At 43.3% G+C, this 25,748-nt stretch overlaps 1 protein-coding gene across 4 annotated transcripts in view; it reads left to right on the forward strand.

Moving 5' to 3' along the window:
- Positions 1-25,748, forward strand: part of JADE2 (jade family PHD finger 2) — a 353,383-nt gene that overhangs the window by 62,839 nt on the left and 264,796 nt on the right. For all 4 annotated transcript variants that reach the window (XM_083181797.1, XM_083181796.1, XM_083181799.1 and 1 more), the window contains one exon: positions 7,815-7,897. In XM_083181797.1, the coding sequence (XP_083037923.1) occupies positions 7,815-7,897 (83 nt within the window). The remainder of the gene's footprint in view (positions 1-7,814; positions 7,898-25,748) is intronic.

Genomic DNA, 25,748 nt, shown 5'->3' on the forward strand with positions numbered 1-25,748 from the left:
ACAGCATTTGAAGCAGATGTAAGGTTTTTACAGGGAGATCTAGTATCCTCAGTGACAGCTTTATATGTCAAAGAGGTGCATGTAGAAAAAAGGTGATCTTTATATAAGCCTGTGGGAGTTGCAGGAACCATAATAACACAGGAGACAAAACATTATCCTCTCCGACATCACTATCCATATCTGTGCATCCAACCGCACACCTCCAGGGTGTAGAGCAGTGGTTCCCAACCTGGGGTACTAGTACCCCTGGGGGTACTCTGCATACCAGTTGGGGGTACTTGAAAATAATATTGGTAATGGCGGAAGATGAATAAAAGTATTTCGATGGCAGAAGACGACCCATTGCCATGGAGAAGAACCATGTTTTGTCACTTACGGTTCTGTCTTCAGCGTCATCAGCATCATCAGTGTCTAGTGGTGCTTTTGCCTGTAATCCTACAGGTGATAGTGGGAACCCTGGAGACAATACACAAACAGCGGCCAGACATGGAAGGGCCTGATTCCTGTCTGTTACTCCTTAATATAAGGACATGCATAAGGATAGACATACCGCTCACTTCCACTCCACTCATAAGTACTGTCTATATTTCAAATTGAGAGGAGGGGGTACTCTTCAATGAAAAGCCTAATCAAGGGGTACGGGAGAGAAAAAAGGTTGGGAACCACTGGTGTAGAGGATCAACTCGACTACAGCAGGCAGATAATGGCATCGCCAACCCCCTCAACATCACTCTCACCCACAGAAGACAGGGCAAATGCATACAGACGAGCCACCTCAAGTGCTTGTAGGAGTCTCTGGGCAGTATTCAATTAGGCCAATTCGCCATGTTCCATGGCAAATTTGTGCTATTTTCACTTTGGAAGGTGATTTTTTGTGTCAGAAAGTGAATGACCCTATTCAACGTGCACTTTTCACCGTCTGCGAACCGTGAATGACCCTATTCAACGTGCACTTTTCACCGTCTGCGAACGGTGAATGACGGACAATTCGCCGTCTGATACTCTCCACAATTCGCTGTGGTTTTTCAATGGGTTTTCCAATGTGATCCGCCGTGAGTGTATTCAATGAGAAGATGGCAAGTTGCTTTCTAAGTGATTTTCGCTTTGTGTCACCGTGTATCAATCGCCATCTTTTCATGGTGAAGTTGAATATAAACTTTTAAAATATTTTTTTTTTTTTGGTGTAAAAAATCAGGAATTTTATTCTGTGAAGGGGCATGCTATTTTTATTACAGCACATGAATATATATTTAATTTTAAAACAAATATTTTTATTTCACACATAACAGCCAGCAGGGGGGCGGGAGCCGACAGCCGCTCATTACATATTCATATATTCACTGCTCCCAATCATTACATATGCACGATCGGGAGCAGTGATAGCGGCTCATACCAGGTCCCCTGCTAGCTCTCCCGGGGGGCAGCTTGTGCTGCCTGGGTCCCGGGCAGCTCTCCTCCCACCCACATACATTCTGGGGCAGGCAGGGTGACTTCCATCTCCCTGCCTGCCACCGCCCCCGTCTCCCTGCGGCGTCCGCCGCAGGGGTTAACATTCGCCGTCAGAGGCCCCCTGCCGCATTGAATAGTGTGTCAGCGAGGGCTGGCAGCGAAGGCTCCAGCCCTCCGGAACACGGCGACTGTGCAGTGAATCCTAAACAGGATTCGGTGCACATCGCGATTATACTCATTGAATACTGCCCTCTGAGTCGAGGCCTGAAGAGCTTTAAGGAGCCATAACGAGGGCAGAGACCCGCTGGTTACCTAGAGGACTCAAGCGGCAGGAGGGACGCAAACCACAGTGTATCAGGCTGTAGACTACAGGAGACCAGGTAGGAATAATTTAGTCCACAGCTCCAGATACACCTCACACTTCTTGCAGAGACACCGAGGCAGGGGAGTCCAAGATAGCCGCCGGCGCACCCCATATGCTGGAACACGAATGCCACCGGACAATAAGCAGCTGGGAGGGATCCCTCCAGTTCACTCAGCAGCGTAGCAGGGCATCAGGGAAAGCACATCAACCGTGCATACCAGTCCAAGAGAGGATACATCTAATGCAGCCCAGTGCCTGTCAACAGCAAATGGCACTGCACAGAGGGTTCACAACGGAGATCTCCGGGTCGCAGGCTCGCAGAGACAGGAGGTGCATTTTGCTGGGGTGCTGCAGGAGGGCAAAGGTGGAAGTTCACAGGGACCCACCCATGCCACTGTGTGCTAGTACAGGTATCTTCACAATTATCTCCTACAAATCAGTAGCATGGTAACTTCCAAGGAGACTGAAGGCAGTGCATATGAGACCTCTATCTTCCTTGTAGCTCTGCCCACAAAGGCCAGTAGCGCTTACAATTTGTGATCTCCAAAGAATCACAAATTTCTGTTATTAAAGTATTAGGTGCATATTGGTATGTGTTGCAGCCCCCAATTAAATTGTATAACTTTTAAGACAATGACAAGCCTTCTTTTTTTAAAACTTCTTTAAAATACTTTTCTCAATTGCTCCACCTACTGGATACTAAAATTAATTACTGGCTTGTGTTAGGCCATTCTTACTTTTCAACTGCTTGGCTTATGTTATTTCTTATCAAATAATCAAAACTGTGTTATTTTCGGGCATAGGAGGCAGCTTAGTGGCTGCTTGAGCACCCATAATATTTGTGCTGCTGCAACTGCTAATCATGTCTATACATGGCCTTTTATAGTTATTCAAACGTTGTCCCTTCTGATTTCTCCTATTATACCACTTCCCAAGTATACTGAACTAGTTGAAAGTTTATGCTTATACAATTCTTGTTCCACCTACCCTTCCCAACCACAGAAGGGCAAAAGCTGCTGCAGCACAGCACCTACCCTAACCAACCAAATCCGAGCAGAAGCTGCTGCAGCAGCCATAGCCGGTCTCCAACTATCCACCTACCCTAACCAACCAAATCAGAGCAGAAATTGCTGCAGCAGGCACAGCAAGTCTCCATCAGGACCCACAGTTTGAGATCCACCTACCCCAGTGGTTCTCAAACTGTGGGTCCTGACCCCAAAGTGGGTCGATATGCTCAACATGGGGTCCCGACTCCTTGTTGCTGACCATCAAGCTGATGACTTTTCTACTCTCAGTCAGTGATTCAAGGATTCTAAAATAACAGACAATTCAACAGATTTTTCAGACTCCTTGAATCACTGACTGAGATTAGAAAAGTCATCAGCCTGATGGTCAGCAACATGGATTCGGGACCCCATGTTGAGCAGATCGGGACCCACTTTGGGGTCAGGACCCACAGTTTGAGAACTGCTGGGGTAGGTGGATAGTTGGAGACTTGCTCTGGCTGCTGCAGCAGCTCCTTCCTAGCTGTGGTTGGTTAGGGTAGGTCAGGGGTCCTCATACTATTTTGCTCTGGGACCCCATCACATGATAAAAATAATGACAGGACCCCAGCAAGTTACTGCAGAAGGTCTTCACATCACATGGGTAATCAACAGACAGCACATGCATGGCAGCATTGTGGAGGTACAACATGATGTGAGGAGTTTAAAATAACAAACAATTCAACAGATTTTCAAACTCCACACATCATGTTGTACCTTCACAATGCTGCCATGCATGTGCTGTCTGCTGACTACCCATGTGATGTGATGACCTTCTGCAGTAACTTGCTGGGGTCCTGTCATTATTTTTATCATGTGATGGGGTCCCAGAGCAAAATAGTATGAGGACCCCTGACCTACCCTAACCAACCACAGCAAGGAAGGAGCTGCTGCAGCAGCCAGAGCAAGTCTCCAACTATCCACCTACCCTAACCAACCACAGAAGGGCAGGAGCTGCTGCAGCAGGTACAGAAGATTCTGAAAGATCCTCAATGAATAAGCAAACAATCAAGAGTAAAGAGAACTGACTGGGGATCGATCTCACAAAGATTTCAGAACGAGATCTACAGTATTCGATTCACAAACCACTCTGCCGCTTATAATTGCAGTTTGTCAAAAGTTTTGTAAAGTGAAAATGTTTTTCCTTTAATAGACCCTTATAGGCCTCTAAGGGTCCACTTAAGGGAGTCAGTTTATTGCGTTGTATTCAGAAAGTCATAAGCTTTCTAACGACATATCACAATGCATGAAAACAACAGAAATAGCATGGACCCTTATGACAACGCCCTTAAGCATACCTCCCAACTTGTAGGGAGACGGAGGAGGGACAGAGGGATGCACGCCTACGGCGGGCATATACACACGGCTCTCCCGCGAGGCCATACCCCCATTTTGACGCTATGGTGGCATGACCCAGAGGCTCTGTGAGCTTTTAGCCATGCCGCCAGCGCCCTGGCTGCTGGAGTAGATGCTGTGCGCATGCGCACAGTGTTTATTCACAGCTGATCAGCAGCCGACAGGGGGACTCCCAACAGCCCCCCCCCCCCCCTCGCCGTGGGACATTGCCGGCAGCGGGAGGGATGAGGGAATGTCCCCGAAAACCGTGACATTCCGCGGTAATCGGGACTATTGGGAGGTATGCTTAAGGGCTCATTCGATTAGACCCATCTTCGAACTTAGATAGTCTCCTAAGATGATGCGGTAGTGTTCAAAGTTTGAACACGACTATTTAAAGCTTTGAGAGTTATTGCTGAACATAACCGCACACACAAACACACACACACACACACACAAACATCATTCAATTATACGTCTGTAGATTTGGATTTTGATGAGTCCAAAATTGTAATGAGAGACTCAGGACAGAAATGCGTTGGTGCTAGAGCAGTTAAGCCCCATAATCATTAGGCGATATAGTAAAAGATAACACCCATAAGGGCCCTTCTGAGCAATATCTTTTACTGTATCACGGAGTGTCTACACTGAATATCGTTAACGACCCCCTCCCTTGTCTGAACATGCACAGATGACGGAAGTCTTGTAAACGACGGCCATGCTGCAGCTGCATGTATGGGGCTTTACATTTGCATCTGATATTCTCCTGAAGAATGCAGCATTGCAGAACCTGATTTAGACCTCATGGGGCACTAGGCAGGATACCGGTTTGGGACCTCCCTCTGACAAAAAATCTATAGTACTATATTTCCGTTCCTGGGTCAAGCCCCTTAAATTATTTGTAATTTTTCCTCCTTATAGTAATTGGGGTGGCATTAGGTGTGGCTCCCCTTTTTGAATATTGGACTGTACTGCAGCCTCACCTCTGCAACTGCCACTGGTAAAAAAAAAGTCCAGAAACAGAGCTTTTTGTACCTAATGGAATGGGTCATGTTGGAGGGTATGCACATGGGAAGGTATCCATGATCCCCCCTCTGCTCACTGGGAGCAGAGACTATACAGGAATTATTTACAGTCATATTTGGTGCAGATCAGCAGTCAGGCTAACGGGTAGGCCACAAGCCTTCCCTGAAGAAGGAGACCAGGGACCCATGATCAGGACCAGGCTTCAGTGGTGGCAGTACTGCCGGGCCCTAGGCGTGCTCCTAAATTGCCTACCAGTAAATCCAGCCCTGCAACAGTTAAGGTCCAGGTCAATCATCGCTGCGGGGAAAGCCGCTCGGTGCATACACACTGAGCGGCTTTCCCCATGCCTGGCGTCGACGGAGGGAGGAGGACGGCATTACATAGCGCAGCGCTATGCAAAGCCGTCCTGAAAGCCGCTCATCTGCTGGTATAACCAGCAGATGAGCGGCTTTCCCGGCGATGAGCGCTGCTGCGTGCTCCCGCATCATCGACGGGAAAGCCGCATACAGTCCTGAATGCAACGAGGCACCGTGCCAGAAGCATTGCGAGCAAAGCGAGCGATGTGAGGGGCTGCGGGTGACTTCCAACTGTGTCCATGTCAACATTCAGGTAAAAAAACAGTAAAAAAAAAACATGCTGACCTCGCGACCTGACGACCCCTAACCCATGTCGACCTTAAGCATTTGTCGACCTTCTCCCATGTTGACCTAGAACCCTGTCGACCTAAGGGCCTTATTCTAGTTCACTCTTTCTGACAAAATCCTTCTTAGATGGACAAAACCATGTGCACTGCAGGTGCGGCAGATGTAACATGTGCAGGGAGATTTCGATTTGGGTGAGTTATTTTGTTCCTGTGCAGAGTAAATACTGACTGCTTTATTTTTACACTGCAATATAGATCTTACTTTGAAGTAAAACCCCACCCAAATCGAATTCTCTCTGCACAAGTTACATCTGCCCCACCTGCAGTGCACATTGTTTTGTCCATCTAAGAAGGATTTTGTCAGAAAGAGTGAACTAGAATAAGGCCCCAAGTCGGGTCCACAATAGGATCCACACCGGGCTGTACTTGTTCTCTATTGTATTAAACTGTAAGTCACTGTTTAGTTTATTCATTTATGTGGCTCCCTTGTTGCACCGTTTAAATAAAGTAGGAGGATGAAGATGATGATAATAATAATAATAATAATCCCTAAACCTAAATTGAAGATTAATAATAAAACTGTCCAGTACTTGTGTTCTACATTCAGAAGCAGACCGTATTTACCTTGCATGTAAACATAACAGAAGTGTTTGTTCCAACTGTATTGCAGTATGCTATGTCCCGGTGCACAGTTACTTTGCGTTTTTTTTTATTCTTTATTTACTCCCACCACAGAATCCATGACCTATTATTTAATTAAGATGCATATTTTTGAAGCAGTGATAAGGTAGGAGAAGTGAGCCAATGTAGACGTTTTCCATGGCAACCAGTCAGCACTGATGTATCATCTATATTTTGCATACTATAAAATTATATAGCGCAGTTGATTGGTTTCCATGGACAACTTCTCTACTGGCTCACTTCTCACTTCTTCATACATCTGCCCCTATAGTATTTTTTTTATTATATTGATGGGGCAATATTAATTGTTTATTGGTGTTTAAACATTTTGATGTTTTCTTTATGATGCACTATGTTTTTGTAACATTCCTGATATAATCTATTCACAAGCACAGTTTATTGATGTACGTAGACCAGCGGTTCCCAAACTGTGTGCCTAGGCACCCTGGGGTGCCTCAGGTCACATGCAGGGGTGCCTTGGGTTGGTGGACCAAGATCAATTCATATTATTTATGGTCAATGTACCAGGCAAAACCAGTGCTTGTGGCTGCCAATCATAATATATGTGGACAAACAAAAGCAAATCCTGTCCCTCACCAGATAACTGTGACCTATAAACACAATGCACTTCATAAAAAAAAAAATTCAGAATTTCTCGATAAGAACCATTTGGCCTAGGGGTGCCTTGAAAATATTTTGATGCTCTAGGGCACCGTGATTCAAAAAAGTTTGGTAACCCCTGATGTAGACTGTACTAGTCTCTATATACTACCATTCTGTTAATCTTTCTTTTTGAAAATGACAACAACATGCAAATATCAATTTATACAGTGTATTTTATTGTACATCATACAGTGCTTAAATCAATAAATATAAAAATATTGCTATCTAGATAAAGGCACCATTTTACTATTACACCCTTGATGTTTGCTCTTATTGGCAGTGTATGGCAATTCCTCTTCTGAATGAGCCGGTAGCTGTAACAGCAGGTGTTTTGAGCATTGTGGTTACAACTACTGTACCTTCTGTTAGATTTCAGTGGGTTTTCACTGGATTCTAAACCGGCCACATAGTAAATCTGGGGTTTTGACACTTGTAATGGTAAAACCATTTGTGATCAAACAACATTCTATTCCAATGTCTGGATTTTCGGTGGGATGGTGGCGGTATGGACTTTAGGTAAATCTACTGGATCCAGTAAAACTCAAATTGCAATCCTGACGGTCAGTGAATATACTCCTGATTAAACAGAGTACTGTTGTCTTTACTGTAGGTCACACAACATCATGGTCAAGATGTTCCAAAGTACCAACTGCAAAATCCACCCTGACCAGACAGAAGAAGAAACCTTCAGAGGTTTGTTACATTGTTTTAATTGTGTGTTTTTCTTGAATATGTTATTAGTTATTCATGGCGATTTGGAGAAGTCTGATCCTAGAAAGTGTTATGACAATACAGGTAAATGGATAACCGAGATATGTTTACACCTTTCACCTTTTAGATCACGATGCCGGGTCAGACCTAGGATCGTGATCATGGGTCCGGCACATTCACACAGAGGGCAACCTATGTTTAACCCTGCTTATAACCCAAGTCGAATTGCAGGGTTGCTTGACCCGGGGTTTTTTGTTTTTTTTTGTGCAGTGACCAAGTATTAATGAGCTAACTTTTTTTTCAAAATGTATTTATGAAGTATGAGCAAAGCACAGTACAATTATACAGATAGAAAGTAACTTAAATGGGAACATTAGCCATGAGTTTTAGCTATTAAAAAATAATATTAAATAAATGTATTAAAAACTCAATGCATAATAAGTAGTAAGTAAGTAGTGTTCCTTCTAGGAACTGGGCAGGGCAGGGCAGTGTTACACGGGGGCAGCATAAAGGAGGCGGACCGGACCAGGCCACCAACATCACCAAAGGGGGCAGGCTTGGCCGCCACCATCACCAAAGGGGGCGGGCCTCCGAAGACACTGCCGGAGAAGTGCTGGCATTTACGGCGGCGCTGGGCCTCCCCATGCGCATCGGCGGGGACATGCAGCAGGCTGTTCTTGCAGGGCGCTGCTAGAGGGGCAGGGCGCATTTGCCCTTTAAAAATTTGGCAGGGGGCAGCCTCCCAATAAAACAGCCTAGTGTGAACACTAATGCAGTAATTAGCACTGAGCATCTTACATAGTTGTGTATTTGGGCAAGTTGTAGAATCTCATTGCATATAATGCTGCTCCATGGGTGGTGGTCTGCACACAGACTACATTATTCTATGACAAGTAGTTGGAATTACATCATGCTGAGTTGTGTGCACCTAGAGGTCTGTCTGATCTCAGACTAATCTCTGGTATCACTAATAAGGCTGGTATATGACATCTATTTGAACATGTGTATGATAGGGGTGAGTGTTGTTTTGGCCACTTTTGGGTATATCTCCAAACTGGCATAACATGTAGTTCTTCTACTGGAACTTGGATGATTAAATTATTATTTCTTACAAGAATATTTGTCTTTATTATCCAGAGTGGAATCTGTCATGATAAAGTAACATACCATAAATTGGCGACCAGTTTATGATCTATTACATAAAATGTTATAAAAAATGTGTTGCACCCTTTTTTTAACCAAGTAATTGCTTTTCGACAATATATGGTTTCACTTAATTATATAGAATCACTGTAAAAACATAAACTGTAATCTAAGTTTCAATCCTGGCAAAGGAGCAAAAAGTCACATTTACAGCGAAGTGTTAAACACATACAGTTGTCATCTGTACAAAGGACTTAAGACAACATAAATGTTCAATGTTTCAGCGACTTTTAATGGCACGGAACATCTGCTTATTTATTAGAATACGTGCGTCAGTCTGAGACTCCTGAAATCATGCATCACTGGCTCTCACTATGATATGGGGCGAGAGAAAACCGTCCGAGTTTGACGGATCTACTTTTGTGCCAGCTACTTTGTACTTTCATTAGCACATTGATCTGCCTGATGAACTCTTTGGAAGCTAATCATTTCATTGTGTGGAGACTGATTGACTCAATCAATTGTATGTTGTTAATAGAGTGTAAGCTAGTATAACCTTTATAGCCATTCTATCTCAACAGACCTTTCTTATATAGACAGCAGCAACAACATCCGTCTTCATTAGAGAGACATCAGCCATTGTTTTATTGATGCAAATTTTTCTGGAAATCTTTCCTTACTGGCTTACATCAAATATTTTCCTGTACTTTTGTATTTGTGAACAAATAGCTTTTGAGTCAGACAGGCACCGTGCAACTCACGGGAGACTCAACCTGTACCACACACATATGTTAAAGGAAAACTCTTTAATAAGCGCCCAGTACCATCTATCTGAAACTTTTGGCCATGAACCATACCCCAACACATTCTGAACCTGGTGGAGTGAAATGTGTTTGTGGTATCTTATACAGACACTGCCCCCCCTTACTGACCCGTGCAATGCTGTCCGTGTGAGCCCTAGGACAAGCAAATCAACTGCCTTCATCACTACCGGAAGCCGGAGGTCTGCCCCTTGCATCGCACTGTGCTGACCTTTTTTACATCAAATTAATACAACTCCTCTCCCTCTCCTGAATTACAGGAGAGGTAATAGTAATGGATCCGCACTTGTGAACACTGACTCTCAGAGTGGAGTCAGGGCAGGCATTGGCCAGTATTTAATGAACATTTTCACTATGTGCAGCGAATCCTGTTTCGCTGGGCTGGAGGATTCGCTGCCAGCCCTACCTCTCCCCCTATTCAACGCACCAGAGACTCGCTGCCTTTGACTGCGAATTTTAACACCCCCCCTGCGAATGCCGCAGGGAGCCAGGGAGATGGAAGCCTCCCTGCCTGCGCCGCATGCTGCACACAGCAGCAGGGGGAGAAGAAGGGCTGGCGGGGACACAGGCAGCAGAAGGAGGGCAGGCGGGGAGGTGGAGAGAGCGCTGGTCCCGCTCGTGCATTTGTAATGAGCGGGACCCAGTGCAGTAAATATTAATGAGTGGCTCCCCGCCCCCTGCTGACGTCATGTAAAAAAACAAAAAAATAATATATTCATGTGTACATGAATACAAATAGACTCCCCCCCCCCCCCCCCCAAAAAAAAAAGAAAACAGTTCATCTTAAAAAGTTGGCTAATGCAAAATGGTAACTCATGGCGAAAATCATGGTGAAAGCAGTTCTCCATTCTGGCATTGAATACACTCTTAGCAAATTAGAGTCAAAATCCCATTGAAATACACCAGCAAATTGCAGTGAGCATGAAACGGAGAACTGGCCGGCATTCACTGTTCGTTTTTGGCGAACAATGATCGTTGAATAGGGTGAATCAGATTTTCAGTGAAAAGATTCACTTCAGAGTATGAAAATAGCCTGATTCGCCGAAAAAACCCCGGTGAATCCAGAGCATTGAATACTGCCCATGAAGAGCACTCTCAACTGGTTTAATACACAGTTTTATAGAACGGGACAGCATAACAGACGTTTTATATATTTAAGGACGTTTCCTATGCCATTGCTACAAAGTAATCTTTAGGAGTTTATCTGAAATTAATGATCCACCTCATTGAATTTGTTCAGTTTATATGTTCATATTTCTGGGTTAAAAGTGATACAGGTTGAGTATCCCTTATCCGAATATCCGTTATCCAAATTATTTTTTGCTAAAAACTTACTGGGGACATTTGTAACCGCACTACTGGGTACATTATATGTAACTGGCACTATATATGTGCAAGACATTGATTGCTTGGCATTCAAAGTCAGTATCTGAGATAGTACATAAACTTTGTTTCATGTGTTAAAACCTTGTTTTATGCACAAATTAAATATATTTGTGTGTATTTCATGTGGTTGATGTGTTTATAGTTTATACAGCATAAATGCAAGATACTTCAAAATACATCATTGAAAAATAAAAATATTCTGAAATACGGAATAATCAGTTAAACAAAATTCGGTACTTGTTTCCTAGCACGGCCACAATCGTGAGTAATCGTGTCCCTTACTTAAGGGACACGATTACCCACGATGGACCCGATTTCTTTTGAAATCAGGTCCATTTTGCCGGCTAGGATAAAATATCGGGGGCATCGCGTCGGTCGGGACCATTAACATTGGTCCCGACGCGACCGACGCGATGCCCCCGATATTTCCATAGACTTCAATGTTAAAAAATATTTTAACATTGAAATCTTGTCGGGAACGGTAAAATATCGGGGGCATCGCGTCGGTCGGGACCATTAACATTGGTCCCGACGCGATGCGACGCGATGCCCCCGATTTTTGCATAGGATTCAATGTTAAAAATTTTTTTAACATTGAAATGGTGTAAAAATGTCAAAAAATGTGAAATGGGTCCATATGACCCATTTCACATTATAGATGTCCCCGTCGTCGCCCCACGAAGCGTGGCGAGCGGACGCGGATACCTTCACAGTTATACGCGTCCCCTTGCGGGCTTCACAGGTGTCCGTGGCGACGCGGACACCTGTGAAGCCCGCGAAGGGACGCGTTTACCTGTGAAGGTATCCGCGTCCCCTCGCGGGGCTCGCTGCGCTCGCCACGCTTCGGGCTCGGTGGCTCGCTGCGCTCGCCACACTATTCTATTCTCAATCCACGCCCTAGTGGATAGTAGGGCATGAAAAGGTCGGAGGACGCGTACCGCCGCCCCTCGCGGGCTCGCTGCGCTCGCCACGCTTCGGGTATGCGTCTATCGTGGGCTGCTGTTTACGCGCTTCAATTTGGGGGGGTTGGTAATTTTTTTCATTGAATACAATGTAAAATTGGGTCCCAGGGACCCAATTTACATTGGATTCAATGAAAAAAATCGGGTCAAAAATCGGTCGGTCGCGTCGATCGCATCGCATGCGACCAAATCGCATGCGATGCGATCGACCCGATTTTTTTCAGCACGACCACCCCGATCTTAATCGGTGTGGCCGTGCTAGGAAACAAGTACCCATTTTTTTATATGTATATTTTTCTTGTCTTTTAATATATATCTTGTGTGACTCAATTTATCCATATCAGTCTTGTTTATTCTATCTTTATGAGTGTATTGACTAAATCTATTCTACTTCCTGGGAAATAACTACAGCCTCCCCAGAACCCAGCAATCCGTGATTACTTAACATCTCTTTCTCAACCCAGCCACTGTCCAGTGAATAAGATTCTTCACAATTTACTTTTGGGAATCAAACAAGCAGAGTCAGCTGGTATTTATGAAGCAGTCTGCTGATAAATTTTGAAGAAATTTAGAGATTTTACACCCATCTCCCAAAAAATTCCTGGAGACCCCATACAATTATTTTTTACCTAAATGCTCGTTGCCAGGGGTTTTATGCTCCTTGACAAAAGTTACATGCTTGTTGTCAAGGGACAGGTAGTCATACCCAGCTCGCAGAATGGGTTTCCCTTTGGTGGAAAGATACTCGTGCTTGTTTCTGCAACTGATACTTCTTCAGGCACAGCGGCTTGTGAGTTTGTACAGAAAAATAGATGATATTAAGGGCCTGATTCATACCTGTTGGCTAAGCTGTGTATGTTCGCAGCCTAGCGAACAGGTAATCGCTGCTCAACCGAACGGCGGCCCCTCCACCGTTTGCATGCAAGGGGATGTGTACACTTACACATCCACTCATATGCATCCACACTGATGGAAAAAATCTTTCGATGGTTGCTGACGATCAAATGATTTTTTTTTCCTATTCGCAAATACAAGTCAGTCTAGGCTTCTGATGGAGATGGCAGAAAAAGGGTCATGTGACATCAGCTGTCTGCCCCAAGCAGTCATCGACCCACTTGTGTCCCCAGGGGAACGCCCAGCGTTTTTATAGGGATGACCATAAATACAGGTAACTGGCCACTCTCTTCCCACCCCTGACGTGTGAATGTCTTGTCGAGTGTGATACTTGCTGAAGGCATTCGCACTGGGGGTTTGCACATGCGCATATTTGCAGAAGCCCACCATTGGAATTGGGTCCGAATTCGGCCCTGACCGATCAAACCTGAATCAAGCCCTAAGTTTCATGTTATATGACCAAGGGGTGTTATGCGATACTCTCTAATGGGAATGACCATTACTCGATTCTACTAATGGGAATGACCTTTACTACGCTTTAACTCTCTTATCCAAAATGACCATTTATTCATATAGGTGGGTTTCTCCTGACCCAACTTAGTGGTGGCCTGGATTACTGTAATTGTATGTGGACTGTTTGGCAATATTTGAAACATTCATGTTTTTTTCTTAATCCATTATATTTATAAAGTGGAATGGTTTCCGCATGTAAGTGATTATTTTCTTTCATCGTTTAGGCAATACGGATGGTGTAATGGTTAGAATTACTGCCTCACAGCACTGAGGTCACGGGTTCCATTCCCACCATGGCCCTCACTGTGCGGAGTTTGTATATTCTCCCCGTACTTGTGTGGGTTTCCTCTGGATACTCCGGTTTCCTCCCACAATCCAAAAGTATACTGGTAGGTTAATTGGTGCCCAACAAAATTAATCCTAGAGTGAATGTTTATACATGGCCAGCTTGCCCAGGATCTTCAACAATCACTGGAGCTACGCTAGGCTCCCTCCTGCCTCAAATGCTCCACTATTTTTCCGGTCCCTAAGAAATCTGCTATCACAAATCTAAATGACTACCGGCTCTGATGTCTGTGATCATGAAAACGTTCGAGCGCTTGGTACTGAACCACCTGAAAGCTTTGACGTGCCACCAGCTAAACTGCCTTCAATTTGGCTACTGATGGAATCAATGTTTCGAGGATGCAATCAACCTGGGCCTGCACTGCATTCTGCAGCACCTGGATATACAGATAGAGCCATCCTCATCTAGCCCTTTAATAGGATTAAGTGAGTAATAGGATTACTCTGCTAATCCCCTACTGTATTGTTCTATGAATTGTATTGCAGCTGAGAACGATAGGCCATGGCTCACCCTGGCTGTGTAGAGAAGGCTGGCTGGGGAGGGCTCCATCTGTACCTGGTATGCAAGGGTCCTGTTTGTTGACTACAGCTCGGCCTCCAATACAGTCATCCCCAACATCCTCCACCTCAAACTACTCTGCCTAGGAGTCCCTGAAACTACCTGTTCATGGATTGTGACTGATAGAAAACAGGTTGTGAAAATGGGGCGATTCACCTCCCAAGTGCGGTACATCAGAACAGGAGCTCCCCAGGGCTGTTTACTCTCAACCCTGCTCTTTACACCAACAAATGCACGTCAGAGGCGCAATCAGTAAAAGTAATCAAATTTGCAGATGACACCATCATTGGCCTCTTCAAGGACAGGGACGAACCAGCCTGCAGACAAGAAGTAGAGCAGCAACCATCTAGATCACAACCCACTCAAAACCGTTGAGATGGTAGTGGACTTTAGGAAGAGTCTGTTGGTGTTCCTCCACTAACAATTGCTGACAGTGTAGCTAGTGGACTCCTTCCAGTTCCTGGGGACCAAAATCTCCCAAGACCTTAAATGGGGGCCCAACACTGATACTATTGTTGGAAAAGTGCAGCAGAGACTGTTCTTGCTTAGGCAACTGAGGAGGTTTAACATCCCACGGAAGCTTCTGCACCTCTTCTACTCCGCGATTGTGGAGTCTGTACTGTGCTCCTCGATACTGGTCTGGTACGGCTCCGCCAGCGAGAGAGACAAAAAAGCAGGCAACGAAGATAGTCAAGGACCAACTACATCCTGGCCATGGCTTGTTTTACCTGCTGCCATCAGGCAGACGCTACAGGGTCATTCCCACCAGGTCCACCAGAAGCCTAATAAGTTTCTTCCCTCAAGCGGTTTACCTGCTGACTTCTGAACATCTCACCATCTAGTCGCGCCATAACCCTTTGCACATAATTTAACACTGTGTCCCCATGGAATATGAATATATTTCTGTATGAATGTACTTGTTTCTCCACCTGTTTATACTGTTTATTATTTATATTGTATACTGTTTACATGTTTACTTATTCCCACCAAAAATAAATCCTAGTATATGCAAGTATACCTGGCCAATAAAGCTGATTCTGATGTACATGTTATAGGGAATGTAGATTGTAAGCTCCACTGGGACAGGGACTGATGTGAATGTTCAAATATTCTCTGTAAAGCGCTTCGGAATATATGTGTGCTATAAAAGAAACTGTTATTAAAAAAATACGTTCACAAAAGTATCAACCGTTTTAATCAGAGGCGTAAAAAGGCTGTTGATACAAACTGCGCCGACATAATTTTGAGTAAATTTCATGCTATCTAGAAGAATGTTCAGACAAATGCAATAATTATCAATTATTCCATCCTGACAAAGGTTGTTTAGTTTGGATTCAGATACTTACCACAATTTCCTGTGGCTGGTGAGCTAAGCGTCCACAATTATATGTGTGCATTTTGCTGATGTGTTTTTATTCTAATATGTGTGTGTACAGCATTATTTACAGCACCCTTTGTAAACTTTAGCTATAGCCTAATGAAATAGTAGGCCTGATCTTGAGTTGCAAGCAATGTGTTTCCTGTTGCACATACTGAACACAGTGTGTGCACACAAATATGTGGTTGTGATCAGTGATCGCGAAAACCCCCCAAAATTGTGGGTCCCTGGGACCCCTCACTTAGAAAAAGTGGGGTCCTACCTGACCTTTTCTCGGTCCCAGCGGAATAAAGCTTACTCTCCCCTTCTTCCCATAATGGCAAATGTGGGTCGTGGGAGTGTTAGGTTGCAGAGCAGGAGTGATAGGATTAGGCAGCAGAATACGACGGTTAGTTCTGGTCATTCGTGGAAAGTGTTAGGCTGAGGGGGAGGGGTTTGGGAGGGGGAGAAGGGGGATGTTAAGTATGTTTACCTGACCCCTGTTGGGATGGACTCAATTGGGATGCTGGCACCAATATTCTGACTGTCGGCATCCCCACCGCCAGTAATCCATATGTATCCCATTGTAATGCATACAGCCACTAAGGCATTGGTTATTTGGGCTTCAGTGCACCATGCACTCAGGTAACTGCCTCCTGACTTGGTTCCTAGCATTATAGTGGAGTATTCAGAAAACCAGGTTTTTAGTGGAGCGAGAATGACAAGACCAAAGGTACTCTGTAAGACCGGCATTTCCAAAGTCCAGCCCGGGGGTCAATTGCGGCCCGTGCCATTTCAAGTGGCCTCCAGCCAGAAGCGGGCGGAGCATCAGATGCAGGATGCACAGCACAGGTCCCGGCGAGCATGCCTTTACCTTTCTGTCTGCAGCAGTGAGGAGGTGCCGGACGCCAGAGTGAGATGTATTTGGCGGCTTTCGGGTGAGTGTGCGTCCAACCCCTGGCATTCAGAGAAGGAGGGACAAGCTATGGGACAGAGTGAATGGGTGCAAAGTGGGGAACATACAGTGAATGGGGGGCATACAGTGAAGAAGGGGCAGGCTGGGGGACATACAGAGAAGGACGGTCAGGCAGGGAAATATAATGTGAAGGGGGGCAGAGTTGAGGACATACAGTGAATGGGGGCACGCTGGGAAACATAGAGTGAATGGGGGCAGAGTGGGGGACCATTCTTATGTGATTAATGATTCAAAGAATGTCAGGCTGAATGGTCGGCCCCCACACATTTTCACCTCACCAAATCTGGCCCTTTTCGCAAAAAGTTTGGACACCCCTGCTGTAAGAGAATCAGCAAAATGTTAAATAGTAATAAGCCTGGGGAGTTACACCAGTGACTTTGGGGACAAAGTCCATGTTGGATGAATGTAAAAGCACCATACACTGGCCCCGATTTGTCGGACCTGTTTGCTCAGAGCCCCCCGGCATCTCCCCGGGAGGCTCACATGCGATCCGGCACTTGGCCATTTGTACATTCTATAAATCGCATGCGATTTCTTGCATGTAGTTCTCCCAGGGAGCTGCTGCAGGGGAAGGGCAATGGGGTCCGGCCAGCTGGTGGTTAGGGGGGGGGGGGGGAGCGGGGTCCATCCGAGCAGCAGCCTCAGCGGCTTTTGTCTTTGGTGAGATTTTCCTTTTATTTTCCATGTAACATTTTAATACCACAAACTTCTGATTAGCACTATATGCATTGTAGTGGATACTCTAATAGAAATGTTATATACATAGATTTTACTAGGAAATAGTACTGTGATTTTGTAAGGAATTTCAGAAAATGTATTGTAGACGATATTAGGAAGGTTTATGAATTAGCTAATTATCGCAATTAGTCATAATAGCTAAATGAACACAAACTGTGAAAGCACCATCTCAGAAAGTTTCTTGTTTTTGTTAGCTGCAATCAACTTGTCTCACATTTCTAAAATTGTGCACACTGTATTTGTAAAAAGTCTTCAATATCAAATTCATGTTTCATTAGTATTCGGTTTTCTAAATAATGTAAACTGTAAATTTTTATCTGAGAATTACAACTGTTCTTTACACCAGGGAGCCACACCAGCTGCTTACAGTATGATTTGTTCTTCAATTATCTTCAGTCAGCCCTTAGGGCAAATCTCCTTGGGAGACTCTCTGTTGTGTGCGGTTTGGACACATCGGGGCAGATGTATTAAGCCTGGCAAAGAGATAAACTGGAGATAAAGTGAAAGGAGATAACGCACCGGCCAATCAACTCCTAACTGTTAAAATTCAAACATAGCTGTTTGGCTGTTGCATTATCTCCTTCCACTTTATCTCCAGTTTGTCCCTTGACCAGGCTAAATACATCTGCCCCCAATGTACTTATGGTAAGGAGAATGAAGAGGATATCTGTGACCTGTGATGGTCACTAATCCTAAAATGATCGTATCAGCAATACCCAAATCACACCCAGGGGCAGATTTATTAAGCTTGGAGAAGAGATAAACTGGAGATAAAGCGGAGAAAAGGTAAAAGGAGATAAAGCACCAGCCAATCAGCTGTGTTTGAAGAAGACAGTTGGGAGTTGATTGGCTGGTGCTTTATCTCCTTTTACCTTTTCTCCGCTTTATCTCCAGTTTATCTCTTCTCCAAGCTTAATAAATCTGCCCCACAGTAACTAAATATCCAACATACTGTACCGGCATATTACTATATAACTAGCATTTCCACTATACCACAAGCTTTCATACTACATTACTTAAATACATATAATGCAGGTAATAAATACAGATGCAAGAAAAGTATGTGAACCCTTTTGGAATTACCTTGATTTCTGCATAAATTGGTCATAAAATGTGTTTTTATCTTCATCTAAGTCACAACAATAGACAAACACAGTCTGCTTAAACTAACACCACACAAACAATTATATGTTACCATGTTTTTATTGAACACATCATGTAAACATTCTCACAGTGCACTGTGGATAAAATATGTGAACCCTTGGATTTATTAACTAGTTGACCATCCTTTTGCAGCAATAACCTCAACCAATTTCCTGTAGCTGCATATCAGGGCTGCACAATGGTCAGGAGGAATTTTGGACCATTCCTCTTTACAAAAAATTTTTCAGGTCTGCAATATTCTTGGCATGTCTGGTGTGGACCGCTCTCTTGAGGTCATGCCACAGCATCTCAATTGGGTTGAGGTCCAGTAGCGCACGCAGGGGGGGGGGGGTTCTGAGTACCCAGAAACCCCCCCAGGAGTCTAAGGGCCCTAGGCTGAAAGTCCCCTCTTTCCATGGGTACAAGAATTTTAAAAATCGGCCCTTGGGAACCGGAGATATCTGACATCAAAGCAGTGGTCCCCATCCATGCCTGTTAATTGCTTTTCCCAGTCAGATATTTCAGGTTCTGTCTGACGGAGAGTTTTTCCGAGGGTATATTCCAAAAGCTGGGACTCTCCCACTTTGATGGACACTAGAAGCTTGTCTCTTCTGTTCTCAGAACCAGAGATATCAGCCTACCAGCAGCTGGTTACTGCTCCAGCTGGTATGTAGTTTTATATACTTGTTGGCGGATTGCTCTGCCTCCTGAACTCTGATCCCCTAATCCCAAATTCCATTTGGTAGGTGGGATTCTCTAGTTTTTAATTCCATTAAAATCTAAGAAATCTATTTTCGGGAACTGGAGATATCTTCAGTCAAGCAAGCTGTCCTCCCACCAGAAAATTATGAATAATAAGCCCACTCCACTATATATATTTATTATTATTAATATACATTTGGTCTATCTATAATACTTTATCTGACCCGGCTTTGCTCTGCCCCTCTGGAAACCCCCTTCTGAAAATCCTGCCTTTGCCCCTGCGGTCAGGACTCTGACTGGGCCACTCCAGAAGGTGTATTTTACTCTGTTGAAGCCATTCTGTTGTTGATCTACTTCTGTGCTTTGGGTCTTTGTCCTGTTGTAGAGATGGGTCGTTCGTGAGTGAAACGGATCTTTTGAATGGTTCCTTTAAAAGATGAATGGTCTTTCTTCAGTTCAGTTTCGGTTTCATACAATGCATTTGCCTGAGCACCGCACTGCCACACATGGTAGCTTAGAGGAACTGTACTGACTGACTCAGGGCTGTAGTTCATCCAGCTCCGCAGAGTCCAATCCACACCATGTCTGAGCTCAGCACTGCCACCTGTGGCAGCTGAGATGTACTAACGGAGAGTATTGCATTGGAGCTGCGGAGTGCTGAATAACATGGCTGCTGCAGAACTTGAAGCACCACAGGTCCCAGCAGAGGATTTTATACAGTTGTATGCTGCTCACAGGAGTGTACCCAGAAGCAGCATAGTATCACAGAAAGGTGAGTAGCATGACCACACATTCTCACTCACAGACACACAGACTTTGGCTCGGCAGTGCACATGTTTTTTTTTTATCTATTAGATCTGTATTTTTTGGGCTGTGTAGTACTTTTAACTTTCATTTTACAGCACCAGATTCATGAAAAGTAAAGATCCAGTGAGCCGGGCTCCATCTGTCTGTGTCTCCTACTTGCTTTAGTTCCTGGTGTTTTACACCTCTATTACACCAGTGGACCACTAACAGCCGAGTGTTATATTGTTGTTTGGTATCAAACGTTCCCCCCTGTCTGGCTTAATTTACACACTTGTGTGTGTGATGTTGAACACATTAAGGCTTGACGCTGTGGAGATAATAATTTTAGCGGCTTTATCGGACTGGCGGCATATGGGATCTTATCGGTGTTCAGCTTCTTCTGCTGAATGTTGGTTACTAGCTGAATTTAAATTTCGGCTTACTAAATTAACATATTGGGGGAAGTTTACTAAGATGAAAGTTGTATTTCAAATGGGATGTTGTTATAGGCAACCAATCAGATACTCTCTATTATCTTTTAGATCAGTGTTTTTCAACCACTGGGCCGTGGCACGCTAGGTTTCCCTTGAGTGTGATCCCAAGTGTGCCCCTAGATCTAGAGATGCCCAAACCAGTTTACATCCACAACCAGTTCAACTGTTATTTACTGGTTTCTTTTTTTCATGTGAGGGTCAATGTATTTTATTTTTGTTACCTGTGAGGACCAGTGTGATTGTTTTTTATATGCGGGCCAATCATTTTTTTTTTCCTGTGGGGATCTCATGGTGTGCCTTTGGTAATTTTAAAATCTTTTATAGCGTGCTGCAAGGTAAAACAGTTGAAAACCACTGTTCTAGAAGGTGCTAAATAAATAAGAAGTAGATTCTGATTGGTTGCCCATAGCAACATCCCATATGGAATACAACTCCCATCTTAGCAAATTTCTACAATTGACTTAACATCTGCTTGATTATATAAAGTAAAATCAGTCTGTTCAAATATTGTTATTAACAGCTTTATTGGTCATCTGAACGACTGGAGAAATCTACTGACTACTATTAAATTAATATTGATGGGAAACAAAAAATCCTTAAAAAAAGAGTCTCCTTAACGGGAACTGCTAACTAGATGCAAGCTGAATAACATTGCTCCTGGATGCACTAATTTGCATTTATACAGAGGTCAATAATCAGTCTTCTTCCCCAAAGGGGTAATATAGTGTCTGTTCCTTGTCTGTTACAGGTCCGAAAAAGGAACAGGTTTACTAGTGATGTTTGGTATCATTTCCAAAAGAACGATAAGGAAAAGAAAGGGATATGCAACTATTGCAAGGCGTCTATATCTATATTGTCAGGAGCGACAGGTAATTTGATGAGACACATGAAGTCAAAGCACCCATTGATACCGTTACATCTTCGAAATCCTCAGCGATCGCATTCGCCTTCAGTGGATGAACCCAGAGAAAGAACTTCTCATCAAAGTGATTCTACTCCAGTCCCAAGTCCAAGTATTTCTCATGCCAGCATCTCTTCGTTTCCTCCTGAAGAGTGCAGCATGGACAACACCATGTTTCCACTGGCACCATTGTCGATGCCGCAGTCTGCTCATTCAGCGAAGGATAAATTCGTTATTCATTCGACCACTTTCAATGACTAAGAAACAGTCTTTAGATATTCAGGTACTAAAAATGATGTGTAAAGAATATCATCCCCTCTCTCTTGTTGAGAATGAGGAATTTAAGAAATTGTTAACAATGTTAAATCCAGGATACAAGCTGCCAAGTAGGAAAATGCTGGCAAACAGTTTGCTTCCATCAGTGTATAATGATATTTTAGATAAAGTTAAAGTGGCTGTAAATGCTGCTCAAGCTGTTTGTGTTACTTGCGATGGTTGGACGAACATAAATAACGTAAGTTATTATGGTCTTACTGCGCATTATATAGACAGCCAGACTTGTCGTATGCAATCATGCCTGCTTGAATGTTCAGAGTTTCCTGAACAGCCCACTAGTGCCAATATCGCTACGTAGATAGGTGAAGCACTAGAGAAATTTTCCATTCGGAACAAGGTGTGCGCTGTAGTTACAGACAATGCCGCCAACATTAAGGCCGCAGTCACAGAGTTAAATCTTATACATATTTCTTGTTATGCCCATTCTTTAAATTTAGTAATTCAAGGAGCTATTTCTGGATTAATTAACAATGTTGTGAGTTCAGCAAAAGAGCTTGTGCTGTTCTTTAAGAAAAGTAGTTTGGCTTTATCAAAATTAAAAGAGATGCAGATTTCCTTAAATAAAGAGCAGTTAAAGCTGAAAGAAGATGTTCCAACAAGGTGGAACTCAACCTATGATATGTTAGAAAGGATAGTAAAAAATAAGGAGCCAATTGTCTCTATGCTTTTACTGTTAGAAAATAGTAATACTCGAAATACTGATGTACCACAAAATTTTACTCAGCAAGAGTGGGACGTTATAACCCATGCTGTTAAATTGCTAGAGGTTTTTAATGACGTTACCAAGGAAATATCAGCTGAAAGTAATGTTTCGTTGTCAAAGACTACCGTGCTGTCTACAATCATGACAAAAAAGGTTAAAGCGTATATGGACAGCAACCCTGCTCTTCCTGAAAGTATTGGTACGTTAAGCAAGCTTCTTTTAGATGGCTTAAGTATGCGGTTTCGCCACAGAGAATCGGTTGAGTTAATTTCACAAACGGTTATTTTAGATCCAAGGTTTAAAAGACAGGGATTTGAAGATGAAAAAAAGTACAAAGCTGCATATAAGTCTCTTATCGGGAGGGTTAAAGCGGCAGTTCAAAATAGTGGCGCAACAGCAAGAGTTCAGCCAGAACCACAAGCTAGCACTTCTTCGATTTGGGAAGAATTTGATGCAACTCTTAGCCATTTGCATGCAAGGCAAGACCCCACAGCAGAAGCTACAGTCGAATTGGACAAATACTTAGATGAACCTTATTTGCCGCGCACAAGTGACCCTTTGCAATGGTGGGAGACAAGGAAATGTACTTACCCGAATGTGTATGCAGTGGCTATGAAACAATTGTTTATTCCAGCTACCAGCATGCCCTGTGAGAGATTGTTTTCTAAAGCAGGTCAGATATGTACAGAAAAGAGAAGTAGGCTTCTTAGCGAGAAAAGAAGCCATATTTTATTTGTAAACAACAACTTGCATCTGATTTAGAGCAAAAAAGTTTTGTAAATGTGATTTTACTACCTTTTAATGACTTACGACTCTTTCTCCTCTTTAAATGTACAGAAGTTACATGCATTTCTTTGAATTATTTGAAAATTCTATTAAAAAATAAATGTGATTTTACTTTGTGTTTACTGTTTATGGCAATAAATGATTATAAAACTAATTATGCTTCATTATTATCAAATTACCCTCTCAAGAATTCCCAGCAACTTGAACAGTAATGACGCCATAAAATGCCCTTTTCTGTGCAAAAATAAGTTGATAGTATTTAAAAAAAAAAAAAAGTGTCAGGATAGATAGAAAAATAAGTGAAAATAACCACCTGTGAGATTAATGTCCGAAATTCGCTTTACATGACTAGAATCAATTGAAATGTAAATAAAACGAACAGATAATACCCTTCCTATACTCAAACCGTAAATAATCATTCTTTTTTTTCAAAGTGAGCTATTGAGCCTTCCAAAAGAACGGATCAATTGATCACCGCTCTCTGTCACGGTCTATCACATGATCGGATCGCAGAAATGATGTCTTCCATTGTGTGTATTAAAAATGTATACATTATCATTCTTTTAGCTTAAATGTGATCTAGGACTGGCACAAAATAGCTGTTTCCTGTGCTTTAGATGGCAAATTCTGTCTTCCGATAAGCCGCTAAACCAGGGCTGTAAATCTTAGTGAGGCTACGAGGTTTTCACTCTGAGGGGATACAGAACAAATATGTAAAGTTCTCTAAAGGCAGGCTGTCTGATAAGGATCTGAGACCCCTTGTAACCCAGACCCTGGATCATCATCAATCCAGTTAGGAGTGACAGGATACATATCTCATTATTACAGGATACAGATCTCTCATTATGTCTGTTGCATTCCAATGTGTAAGGAGTTTGGGGGTTATTCTGGTTCACTTGCAAAGGCACAATCACTCTTAAATCTAACTCTCTCTGCACATGTTACACATGTCCCACCTGCAGTGCAGTTGGTTTTGTCCTTTAGAGAGGGGCAGACTAGATGGGCCAAATGGTTCTTATCTGCCGTCAAATTCTAAGTTTCTATTGTGCCTTTGTGAACCAGAATAACCCCTTTGTACAAGAAACTTAGAAGTAGAGCGGAATTTTCCTTTCATGTACAACGGATCAGTTACTTAGGGACATTCATTAGTGTCCAGCAGGGAAATGGTCAAAATCCCAAAGGTAGGGGGAGGAATCTGCAGGTATAATTACTCTTCTCTCCCAATAACCTGTGGACATTTCTTGGAGACTTCAGCTATATGCTGGGAATGACCATAACTCTTCCTCTGTGAAATTCCCCTACAAACAGTTTCTTGGTACTTGGAGTAAGTTAAGATTCTGGATTTTCATTCCTTTTTATTTTGTTTGATTTGTATTCCACTGTGTGTATTTTAAAAATATATTTAATCATCTTTGTGACCATTTTTGTAACTAAAGCTCTGAAGTATTCTTGGAAATAAATAATTCATATTTCTAGTCCTGAATCTGTGTTCTTAGGATCACAGGACCGCCTAGGGTAGTTTATGCTACAACCCTTTTATATTGTATTGTGTGGCCAGGTGTGAGCAAAGCATACATTGTGCAATTTGGAAGCGCTAAACCAGGCTTTGCTGGTGGCGGCATACCTTATATAGGGGACCCGTGTGTCCAAAGTGAACCTCCAGTCACAGCTGGTGCTATTCAGATTGACATATCTGGAGGAGCGACCGGTGGGGCCGTGACACTCTCTTTAGTGAGTCACTTTGCCCGTCTCTATCCTGTTGCATCACCCATCTTCTGTTGAGCTTCAAATGGTGGACAGATGGCCTTAGATTCTCCTGCAAAATGTGTTGAAAACCTTGGGAATTCATTTTTCTTTCGATGATAGCAATTTGTCCAGGCCCTGAGGCAGCAAAGCAGCCCCAAACCATGATTCACCCTCCACCAAACTTCACAGTTGGTATGAGGTTTGGTATTGGTGTGCTGTGCCTTTTTTCTCCACACATAGGGGGGAAATTTTACTAAGAATACGAATACGAAATTTTGTATTCGTATTCTTAATATGTTTCAGCCGTACACAAATTCGTGTTCCGGAGGATAATTTACGAAGCAGTCAAATACGACTGCTTTGTAATCCTCCGATGGCGTATCCATAAGTATTAGCGGCCGTATATACGGCCGATAATACAAAGTTGTATAGCTAGCCAGTCTCCATGTATCAGTCAGATCCGTGCAGGCTGCATTGTGCAAAAAAAAAATAGAAAAAATAAATAAATTAAAAAAAAAAACATCGTGGGGTCCCAGCACCAG

The sequence above is a fragment of the Crinia signifera genome, chromosome 4 (genome assembly GCF_055691185.1).
Source record: "Crinia signifera chromosome 4, ASM5569118v1, whole genome shotgun sequence".
In the NCBI taxonomy this organism is placed as follows: domain Eukaryota; kingdom Metazoa; phylum Chordata; class Amphibia; order Anura; family Myobatrachidae; genus Crinia; species Crinia signifera.